General features: G+C 44.2%; 1 protein-coding gene across 4 annotated transcripts in view; it reads left to right on the forward strand.

The window, feature by feature from the left end:
* The first annotated feature begins 7,237 nt into the window (after positions 1 to 7,237).
* slc30a9 (solute carrier family 30 member 9) overlaps positions 7,238 to 12,281 on the forward strand; it is a 62,923-nt gene continuing 57,879 nt past the window's right edge. For all 4 annotated transcript variants that reach the window (XR_014620644.1, XM_084332160.1, XM_084332162.1 and 1 more), the window contains exons 1-2: positions 7,238 to 7,305; positions 7,644 to 7,814. Coding sequence is in view for 3 of the 4 variants with exons in the window: in XM_084332160.1 (XP_084188286.1) it covers positions 7,691 to 7,814 (124 nt within the window). In the remaining variant the exon portion in view is untranslated. The remainder of the gene's footprint in view (positions 7,306 to 7,643; positions 7,815 to 12,281) is intronic.

The following is a 12,281-nucleotide window of genomic DNA, read 5'->3' on the forward strand; positions in this document are numbered from 1 at the left end:
TGCAGTAAGTACTGTGTGGATGGTCGTGGCTCCGAAGGCTGGATGTTTCCTCTCCGAGCCCGTTAACAAATAGAAGTCGCAATGGGACTGCTGTTTTACGTTTTCGCTATCCTCCACTTCTGTCTGGAGTTGCTGCTTGAGTTGTGAATTCAGGTACAAATCCATAATCCACAGGAGGGAAAGTAGAAAATGCGCAAAGTACTTTGTTGTTGTTGCTCTGTTGCGTTGGTTACGGGAGCTACGTAAAATGCGACCGTCCATGTTGAAGCCGGATGCTGAGGATCCGACCCGTCCTTTCATTGTGGAGGTAGACGCGTTGGATACCGGGGTCGGAGCCGTCCTCTCCCAACAATCCTCTCCACCCCTGCGCTTACCTATCTCGTAGGTTCACCCCGGCAGAGCGAAACTACGATATCGGTAACCGAGAGCTGCTGGCGGTTCATGCCGCTTTAGAGGAGTGGAGACACTGGCTCGAGGGGGCCAGAGATCCATTTCTGGTTTGGTCAGACCACAAGAACCTCACTTATGTTAAGTCCACCCAGAGAGTGAACTCTCGACAGGGCTCTGTTTTTCAGCTGTTTAAATTTCACCCTCACCTATCGCCCGGGGTCGCGGAACGCTAAGGCCGACGCACTCTCCAGGTTATTTCCGGAGAACCCCGCTGATGAGGGTTCCGACACTATCCTTCCTCCCTCCCAGGTGATAGGTGTGGTAACGTGGGCGCTGGAGAACAGGGTCCGAACCGCCCAACACGCTCACCCAGACCCTGGTAACGGACCCCCTAACCGACTGTTTGTCCCCGACCTGCTGTGGTCGGAGGTAATTGAATGGGGTCACACCAGTCAGTTCTCCTGCCACCCCGGCGTCGGGAGAACTCTATCCTTCCTGCGGCGGAGTTTCTGGTGGCCAACCGTTCATCGGCCCCCCGCTGGCCTCCTACATCCGTTACCTGTGGCCACCCGTCCATGGTCCCACATTGGACTGGATTTTGTTACTGGGCTTCCGGACTCCCTGGGTAAGACTGTTATCCTAACTATTGTGGACAGTTTTTCCAAGGCAGTCCACTTCGTCGCGTTGGAGAAGTTACCATCCTCCGCTGAGACCGCGGAGCTCCTTGTGGACCATGTGGTACGCCTACACGGTATTCCCCAGGACATCTGTCGAGGGATGGGGGCCACCGTCAGTTTGTCCTCCGGTTACCACCCTCAGACGAATGGACAAGCCGTGCGAGCCAACCAGAGTCTGGAGACTGCTCTCCGCTGCGTCACCACGAACAATCCAGCGCCCTGGAGCAAATACCTACTCCATGACCAGCGCGGCTACGGGTATGTCCCCTTTTGAGTGCTCGTTGGGCTACCAGCCCCCTATGTTTTTCTCTCAGGAGTTGGAGATTGCCGTGCCGTCACCTCACGCCCATCTCCAGCGTTGTCTCCGTGTGTGGGAGACTGCCCGCAGTGCTCTGGTCAAGGCTACGGAGCAGGCCCAGCGGAGCGCTAACCGCAGACGAATCCCAGCTCCCGTCTACCACCCAGGCCAGCGTGTCTGGCTGTTGGCGAAGGACTTGCCGCTTCAAGTCCCGTGCCGGAAGCTGGCGCCTCGTTATGTGGGACCGTTTGAAGTGGATCAGATCATCAACCCCTCCGCGGTACATCTGATGTTACCCCCCTCCCTCAAGGTCCATCCTGTGTTCCATGTCTCCCTGATCAAGCCTGTGTCGGAGAGCGGCCTGTCTGCCCCTGTTGCTGCACCCCCGCCTCCGCGGGTCCTGCAGGATGGTGACCCGGTCTGGACGGTGAGGAAGCTGTTGGGCATCCGCCGTCGGGGTCGGGGCTTCCAGTACCTGGTGGACTGGGAGGGGTACAGCCCGGAGGATCGCAGTTGGGTCCCCTCCTCGTACTTGGCTGATCCAGCTCTCCTGGAGGAGTTCTATCGGCAGAACCGTGAGGCCGTGGGGAGGTCGCCCGGTGTCTCCCGTGAGAGGGGGGGGTACTGTTGTGAGGACTACACCTGAGCAGGTACCGCAGCCCATTGGCTCCCCCCTGAGGACTCAGCCCCGACCTGCACCTGAGCAGGTACCACAGCCTGTTGGCCGTCCTAGACGCTCGCGCCTCACAGCTGATCCTACTCTTCAATCAGCGTCAGCTGTCACTTCCCCTGAGACTATAAGTTTGTGATCCAGCCTTGAGGATGGCGCGAGTTCGTTCTGTTGGAACATAGTCAAGGAATCTATGTTTTTCAATGTGTATATAATGTATTGGTGTGTGACAGCATCTACTCAGACGGATCTATAGATCTTTTATTTTTATTTCTTTTAAATTTTTTATAAAGTAAAGTGACCTTTTCATTTTGTAAAGTGACCACTTTGGTGTGAGCGTGTGCAGCATGTGTGTGTGTGTGTGTGTGTGTGTGTTCGTGCTAAAGTGACTGTTAAGTGTGTGAGCGTATACAGTATGTGTGCTTGTGTGTGGAGAGTTCAGTGTTCAAGACTCTGGTGGCCTGGGGGAAGAAGCTGAGCCGAAGTCTCTCTGTCCTAGTTGCTGGTGTGCGCAGGCCTTGTGCCTAGTTCTGCGTAGCTGCAGCGCGCACGTCGCGTTCAAGTTCACTCGTTCCTCTCCCGTGTTTTTTTTCTTCCCCTACCTTGCCAAGTCCCTTGCGTGTTATTTCCTCTGGGGTACTCCCGATATTATTTTCCTGGCGTTGCTGAGGCAACTTTGTTACACTACATATAACAACACAGTAAGACCCCATTACATATTAAATACACACACATAGTCATTTTGCTACACAACACATTTTGGGAGTAACTACACATTTCATTAACTCAGGCCTCCCGCCCTGCTCACACGACAAAATCATTGTTTGTCTATTTCACTTATCCTGTTGTGAATAATAAATACACGCTTGTCTAGCGTTTAACCTGTTGAACTGTTTCACTCTCTTATTCGGGTCCCGTTCCTTTGTTCCCATAACAACTCCTTTTCGAACATGTAAATTGAATTATGTTATCTTTTTTTTTCCATTTCATTGCTAGAGATTAATGATTTGTTTTTTTATTTATTTTGTTTGTTTGTATTTACATGTTCGAAATAAAGCTTTCAAATCAAATCAAACTAGGGTTATGAATGATAACCACCGGTATTTAACATACGTGGTCACATAGGCTGCCGGAGGACTAGGTGCTGAGCACAAAGTGCCTGCTAGTGTATCTGTGTGTACATCATGTGTATTTGTGTGTACATCATGTATTTGTGTGTACATAAATATGACTAAAACTATGAATTACCCCAATTTCCTCTGCTTACTGATTATACTTGTCTGTAATCCTCCCTGTATTATATATTTTTTCTCATTGTATTATTATTTTTTTTACTATTATTTACTAATGTACTATTTTACCTCGACACCTAATAATGCACGCCTGACCCTCCTTGCTGTGGGATCTCTCATTGAGTTGTCCTTGTTGTGGGATCTCTCATTGAGTTGTCCTTGTTGTGGGATCTCTCATTGAGTTGTCCTTGTTGTGGGATCTCTCATTGAGTTGTGCTTGTTGTGGGATCTCTCATTGAGTTGTCCTTGTTGTGGGATCTCTCATTGAGTTGTCCTTGTTGTGGGATCTCTCATTGAGTTGTGCTTGTTGTGGGATCTCTCATTGAGTTGTGCTTGTTGTGGGATCTCTCATTGAGTTGTCCTTGTTGTGGGATCTCTCATTGAGTTGTCCTTGTTGTGGGATCTCTCACTAAGTTGACCTTGTTGTGGGATCTCTCATTGAATTGTCCTTGCTGTGGGATCTCTCATTGGGTTGACCTTGTTGTGGGATCTCTCATTGAGTTGTGCTTGTTGTGGGATCTCTCATTGAGCCTATGTCACAAATGTATCAGTACTAAATACCTATATGTCCCTATGCCATAAATGTCATGTATGTTGTGTATGTCATAAATGTCTATATGAATTGAAAATGAGGGACCCTGATGGAAACAAGACAAACGTCTTTCTCAGGTCTGCATCCCCTTAACAATTGTATGTATTGAGCCGTACTGTATTGTACCCATTCTGCAATCTGTTAAATAAAGTTTTCATTCATTCATTCATTCAGTTGTCCTTGCTGTGGGATCTCTCATTGAGTTGTGCTTGTTTTGGGATCTCTCACTAAGTTGACCTTGTTGTGGGATCTCTCACTAAGTTGACCTTGTTGTGGGATCTCTCACTAAGTTGACCTTGTTGTGGGATCTCTCATTGAGTTGTGCTTGTTTTGGGATCTCTCACTAAGTTGACCTTGTTGTGGGATCTCTCACTAAGTTGACCTTGTTGTGGGATCTCTCACTAAGTTGACCTTGTTGTGGATTCTCTCGTTGAGTTGTGCTTGTTTTGGGATATCTCACTAAGTTGACCTTGTTGTGGGATCTCTCACTAAGTTGACCTTGTTGTGGGATCTCTCATTGAGTTGTGCATGTTTTGGGATCTCTCATTGAGTTGTGCTTGTTGTGGGATCTCTCATTGAGTTGTGCTTGTTGTGGGATCTCTCATTGAGTTGTGCTTGTTGTGGGATCTCTCATTGAGTTGTGCTTGTTGTGGGATCTCTCATTGAGTTGTGCTTGTTTTGGGATCTCTCATTGAGTTGTCTTTGTGAAGTTTCTTCCTATTTTTTTCCCATTAGGTTTTTGTGGGAGTTTCTTCCTTATCTTCATTGAGGGCCCCAGGGGTCAGGGGTCGTCCTTCCACCAAGGACTCGGGCAGCCTGTTGATGCACGTATTGAGACTCGACTTGGTACGGAAGGCCTGCTGAGACTGAGATGGACTGAGACTATACAGCTAAATATATAAAAAATATATATTAATATTTATATATTAACATACTTGACTCCTATAAGGCTGTGCAAAATGGGACTTAAACAAGACTCCAAATGCTCCCAATGTACAAATGGGGACGAAGGAACATTTATGCACATGTATTGGGACTGCCCACCAGTTAAGGCATTCTGGAAAGATGTGTCCCAACAATTATCAATACTCGTATCTTGGAATATACCTGTACACCCCTCGGTATTACTATTGAATGATGTTTTTGAGTTTGCAGTGAATCCACAACTAAAGAGATTGGTTTTATCGGGTATCACAGTAGCTAAAAAAACTGATCGCATCACGTTGGTTTCAACCGGAAAAAATTTGCCGAAAAGTGTGGTTTCTTACATATCTCGATGTGATATATCAAGAAATATCTACAGCAAGAATTCTGGGTCTCAATGAATCCAAAATGTCAATGTGGTTAGAAGTGGTGGAGAGAATAAAAGCTAGCTTATAATGGTAGTGTCTGGTTAGGAGTGAGGGATAATGGAGGTACTATCCAAGAGGGGGTCCGGGAGGGGGGGGTTCGAGCTGGAGCATATGTGTGTAGGGTTTTAGAAAATAGGTATTAGGGGTATATTATATACTAACATTTATATAATTGTAATTTCGCTGGATATACACTGTATACGGTTAAAATGTTATTATAGACTATTTTTGTTTTATCTTGTTTCTGTACTTGCATATATTTTAACCACCTTTACTGAAAGTTTCATTATGCATTGTGCGTTGAGTACTGACTTTTAATAATTTTTGTTTTGCAATAATAAAAAAAATATTAAAAAAAAAAAAAATATATATTTAACTAAATAATTATATATTGTAGTGCCGAGAGATGAGAGTCGGAGGCTCAAGGCAGAGCGAATAGCATTTATTAAGCACAGAAATACAACATGCTACTGCTACATTTGCTTGCAGTCAACTGACTCCTATAAGATAATTGCAGAATAGTTTCTTTAACAGTTGTCATACAGAAGTACAGAATATTTTTTTTTTTTGTTTTTTACTTTATTTTTTAGCGTTTATCGCTTTTTTTTTTTTTTTTGGTCAAGCATGACCGACAGAAACAGGTTGAAATGGGATGTAGAACAGGGGAAGACATTCTGAGAAATGACGGCGGGTCCGGGAATCGAACTCGTGTCCCCCAGATCCGTGACGAGCACGGTTTTCCCCGATGCAGAAATGGCGCAGAGATATGCGGTGAGCTACGGGAGCTCCCCTGTACAGAATACTTTCATACAAAATGCTTCTTACTGTTACGCTCCAGAGACTGTGCTAGACAAGATAGTATCAAATAACATAGTAGAATATATATTATATACGTACACAAATGTTCTAGAACTTTGGTCATGACATGACATCATACTGAGACATCACCAATGTTCTAGAACGGTCGGCTATGACATCCAGGGGTGTAGCTCCAGATTCTGGGCCCCATGAAAGAATGTATTTGTAGGCCCCCAGTGCGAATGCGAGCGTGCGAGCGGGAATTTTTTTGGCCATTTTTTTATTGATGAAAACGCATAATATGGTTTTCACCTATACATTCGGATCAGCAGTTCAGCACCTGCACTGTTGGTGGGTGAGCCTAGTAAAGGATGTCGCATTGCGTTCATCTTCAATGAATGGACCAATGCAATAGTCTACCAAAGCCCCCCCTCTCTCTCTATATATCTCACACACACACACACGCACACTTCAGAAAGAAACATAGTATCAAATGAGAGCATCAATAATACACCTGAGTGATGCCTAGTAAAAAAAAAAAAAAAAAAAAAAAAAAAACATTTTTTTGGGCCCCCCCCCAGTGCTGGGCCCTTGGAATCATCCTAAGCTACCCCCCCCCCCCCCCAGCTACGCCCCTGATGACATCACCACAAATGTTCCAGAATGTTCGATGTTCTAGTGTGTGTGTGTGTGTGTGTGTGCGTGTGTGTGTGTGCGCGTGCGCGCGTCCCCCCATTCTTTGGCCACATTGGGAGTGCCAAAGTCAGGCAATCAGATCATGTAGGAAATATCAACAGTGCCAGAGTATTCACACGGTTAGAGGCAATTAAAAAAACAAAACTCGCCCCGCACTGTCATATGACCTTGGTTTGAGTAAAGACAGTAGATAAGAAAAGATAAAGCATTCAAAGCAGCGCTGTGTGGTGAAGAGGTGACAATTTAACAGTTCCTAATCCTAAATAGGCGGGACCTGGGGGGGGGCAAACAAACAGCAAATGCCGCGCCTCCTATAGCTCACGTGATACATTACAGGAAACGACTCAGAGTCCGGTGGTCCCCTTTCTGAATGGTCTCTGGCTGTTGCCTCTCGCGATAACAGGCAACCTCACACTCCGAAGAAGAATCGCGCTCTCGCGATGGCCGCGTCACTAGGTACTTGTATGTTTTGATTCGGCCCACCACAGTTTCTCAAAATGGACTCAGATTATGCCGAGTAAACATCACGCCGCTAGTGAGGTATGGATTTGAGTGTATGACTGTACAAAAAATAGCCCAGACGACATTGTTTGCTTGTCAACCATTAGACATGGTTCTAGTTTCAGGACTACAGTAGTTGCCTAGCTTACTGTGGTACTAAATGGCCGGGGTTTAGCTGCTATGGACCAGAACGTTAACCCGGTGACAGCATTAGCGTTAGCTCGCTGGCTAAGAGTTTAGCATCAATGACACACCGTGGAGGCTCTGCATACCTCTCCTCCCCTCTCTGACGTCAGCTATAATTAGCAACCTAACGTTACTATTAAATAATCAATGACACGGTGTTGTTTCTGTCTCTGTGTGTTTGACTCGTACAGCAGGTTCCAGCAGCATTGCCCTCCAGAGCCCGGTGGTCACAGCGAGGATGTTCCCCAGCCTGGCCCTCAGACCGTGGCATCAGGTCTTCTGCCGGGGGTACCTGCTGCAGCACAGGGCCCCCCTGTCACAGCGACCCCCGAGGGCCCCACAGCAGCCACAGTCCTACTATGGTAAGATCTAAATACATGTATGTCTAAATACGTGTATGTCATGTATGTCCCTATGCCATAATAATGTCATGTATGTTGTGTATGTCATAAATGTCACTATGAATTGAAAAGGGGGGACCCTGATGTAAACAAGACGAAAGTCTTTCTCTGGTCTGCATCCCCTTAACAATTGTGTGTATTGAGCCGTACTGTATTGTACCCATTCTGCAATCTGTTAAATAAAGTTTTCATTCATTCATGTTGCAGTGTTCTTTTTAAATAATACCATGGTAGAATGTAAGAATGATATGTGTCGAAAGCAAGGTTTCTGCACAAATCTACAATGTGAATTTGGAATTTGTCTTGAAACCATTGGGACAAAACCCTGGATAAGTATGGAAAGTTGTTGTTCTGTCGATCTGCGGCACTATTTTGCAAGGGCAATAGGGCTGCTTGATTTATCAAATTTAGATTAATCAAATTTAAATGATGATTTTGGATTCCCACGATCATGAAAACAAGATAATCAACAGAAAAACATTGTGCCACATGTTTTTGCTCTCATTTAGTTGCTCTCATTTAGTTGCTCTCATTTAGTCTTGTGTTGTAAATGTAGCACTCTGCCCCTCCTCTAAAACCCAAACAGTAGTTTCAGCTCATGTTGCGAGGGAGGAGGAGGTTTTCTCCAGTTATTTTTAAACGTCTTAGGTAACTTCTAGAACATGACAGAAAGGCAGCCTTAGGTAGAGAAGAAGGGTTAAACGAATTTGGTTGTAGTCATATGATGCAGAGTGCACTAACTAGCGCTAACGTTACAACAACGTTACACTCAGGTTATAATATCTCCTCTGCTGCACTAACTAGCGCTAACGTTACAACAACGTTACACTCAGGTTATAATATCTCCTGTGCTGCACTAACTAGCGCTAACGTTACAACAACATCAACGTTACACTCAGGTTATAATATCTCCTATGCTGCACTAACTAGCGCTAACGTTACAACAACATTAACGTTACACTCAGGTTATAACACCGCCTGTGCTAAAGAAGAACTAACTAGCGCTAACGTTACAACAACATTACCGTTACACTCGGGTTATAACACCTCCTGTGCTAAAGAAGAACTAACTAGCGCTAATGTTACAACAACATTACCGTTACACTCAGGTTATAACACCTCCTGTGCTAAAGAAGCACTAACTAGCGCTAATGTTACAACAACATTACCGTTACACTCAGGTTATAACACCTCCTGTGCTAAAGAAGCACTAACCGCTAACGTTACAACAACATTACCGTTACACTCAGGTTATAACACCTGTGCTAAAGAAGCACTAACTAGCGCTAACGTTACAACAACATTACCGTTACACTCAGGTTATAACACCTGTGCTAAAGAAGAACTAACTAGCGCTAACGTTACAACAACATTAACGTTACACTCAGGTTATAACACCTGTGCTAAAGAAGAACTAACTAGCGCTAATGTTACAACAACATTAACGTTACACTCGGGTTATAATATCTCCTGTGCTAAAGAAGCACTAACTAGCACTAATGTTACAACAACATTAACGTTACACTCAGGTTCAGGGCTCTACGCTAACCTTTTTCCCAAGGAGCACATGGGCTCCTAAATGAAAACATTTAGGAGCACACAAAGAAATTTAGGAGCACACAAAAATATTTAGGAGCATGAATGAATGAATGAATGAATGAATGAATGAATGAAAACTTTATTTAACAGATTGCAGAATGGGTACAATACAGTACGGCTCAATACATACAATTGTTAAGGGGATGCAGACCTGAGAAAGACGTTTGTCTTGTTTCCATCAGGGTCCCCCATTTTCAATTCATATAGACATATATGACATACATGACATACAGATAGTCAGTACTGCTACATCTATACATTTATGACATACCAGATTTGCAAATACAGTACTGTTTGTGATACAGAAGGAGTCAAGAAAAGGGAGTATATACATTTGACGTAGAAACTGTACATTGGAGGAGGTTGGGTGGGGGGGGTTGGGTACATTGGGATATTGACAACCATACTGGGTAATTTACATTGGAGGTGGTTGGGGGGGGGGGGGCGGGGGGCACACTGTATAAACAAGTAACACTGTACATTGAGGGGGGGGGGGGAGGAGACACTGTACAAACAAACACAATTGTACATTGAACTATTGACAAAACCATACTAGGTAAATGACTGTACATTGGAGGGGGTTGGGTTAGGATATTTACAGGGGCCAGTGTTGAATTGCAGTCTCCCGTAGGTGTCCCTTGAGAGAGGTTTTGAAAGTGGGTAGTGATCCACATTCCTTTACAGCTTTGGGTAGGGCGTTCCACATTGATGTGGCATAATTGCGAAACGTGTTTAGTCCCTTATTTGAGCCGAATCTGGGTTTAACATGATTTGTGGAGCTCCCTCTGGTGTTGTGATCGTGGTATTCACTGACCTTTGGGAAGTATTTTGACATGTACATGGGTACCTTGGTCGTGTAGTGTATCTTGTAGACCAGGCCCATTGCAAGTTGTTGTACTCCGTCGTCTACTCTAAGCCATCCTAGGTTGTCAAAGTGGGCAGGGGTGAGGTGGGTTCTAGGAGCACAGTGAAAATATTTCAAGTAACAGAGTTTATTCTTTTTAAATGTATATTTGTACTGTGTGCGTGTGCAAACGGGACACACTGTGCAATAGCACATACCACCAAAGTCACTGGCCCACTGTGTGCGTGTGTGTGTATCTGTGTGTGCAAACGGGAATGGGACACAGACATTTGAACTATTAAGTGATTAATGCCTACTGTGGCAAAGTTGTAGCCAACAACTAGGCCTAATAAAAAAGGCAGTGACATTGAACTACTGCTACAAAAGTAAGTCACTTAATTTTAGCTTTAGCCCCTTTTATGCATACAATGCCTATGTTTTGGCTAGTGTTGCTCTTCTAGAAAAATAATCCTTTCAGGGTTGCCTATTGAAATACTGTACACCTCCAGTACAGAAACATTGTTTATGAGTTTGCGTGTGAGGTAGACCATTGATTGACGATTCTGCCAATTACGTCACACCGCTTGCACCCACCTCTGCTGTTGATAACGCTAGCCAAGTTAGCACACACACATACACACACGCACAGTGGGCCAGTGACTTTGGTGTAGGGGTGTAACAATGCATCGCAATGCATCGATCCTAAGGGGAAAATTTAACTGCATCGATTTGAAAATGTTAGAATCGATTATAATCGCAATTTTAATGTGTACACAGTGTTGTTATTCTCATGTCCGTTACAGCCAACACAACGACATACGCTACTGCATCAACGTTATGATTAACAAAGCAAGGCATTCGTTTTGTTGCATTAACGTTATATTACTATTGCTATCGATAAATCTAGGTGTTCTAAAATCTATTGCTATTGGTAAGACTAGAATAAGTTACATTAACTTAATGTTACTGTCTCGGAAAAGTCTTGCTTAGCGCAATGGCGGAATTTCCGGAAGTAAAAAAGCAAACGAGAGCTTCCGATTGGTCATTTCCCTTCTTTCCTTTGAAACCAGTCACGTCACTCTACTGTGATTGGACCGTTGGCTTGAGTGCAATGTGGGACTTGTAGTTTTTGAACGATTAGCAGCGGAGAGAAAAAAGCACGACTGAGGTTGTAATCTTCACTCGCACACTGTGCGAGTAATTGATTTTTCCGGTTCGCACACACATATTATTAGGGGCAAATGTGAGTAAAATGGTCGCACTGTAGAGCCCTGAGGTTATAACATCTCCTGTGCTGCACTAACTAGCGCTAACGTTACAACAACATTAACGCTACTCAGGTTATAACATCTCCTGTGCTGCACTAACTAGCGTGGACGTGGAGAGAGGTCTGGCTATGTGAGACACTCGAGTGTAACAATGTACTGACAGCTGTCATTCGTCTTTTCTATTAGAGTGACCCAAAAGAACGATGTAAGTTCACAAAGCACCCTGCCACAGTTTATCCCCAGACAAACACCTATTAAAGAGAACTTTTACTTTAGCTATGAAGGGAAGAAAGGATGAATGTTACTGAGCAGTTTTAAGGTGAACATTCCTTGGCAACAGTTGTCTGAGTCTCCTTCCTTAGGTATCAGAGGATGCCTAACATTATCATCCTCAGCAATATTAATGAATTCAGAAACGGATAATGCATCAGAAACGGATAGTAAGTAAGTAAGTTACAGCGGGTTAAGAGGAAAAGATATCATGGTTCACAATTTACTAAAGAAAAGTTGTAAAGTGATTTTCTCCCTCACAACCAATGTTGGGCAAGTTACTTTTAAAAAGTAACTAGTTACAGTTACTAGTTACTTCTTCCAAAAAGTAACTAAATTACTTACTCAGTTACAAATTATAAAAGTAACTAGTTACTTCAGAAAGTAACTATTGCGTTACTTTCAATATATATATATTTTTTTACATAAACAACATACACAAATCTA

This window comes from Notolepis coatsorum (genome assembly GCF_963971535.1).
Source record: "Notolepis coatsorum genome assembly, chromosome: 16".
NCBI classification, from domain to species: Eukaryota; Metazoa; Chordata; class Actinopteri; order Aulopiformes; family Paralepididae; genus Notolepis; species Notolepis coatsorum.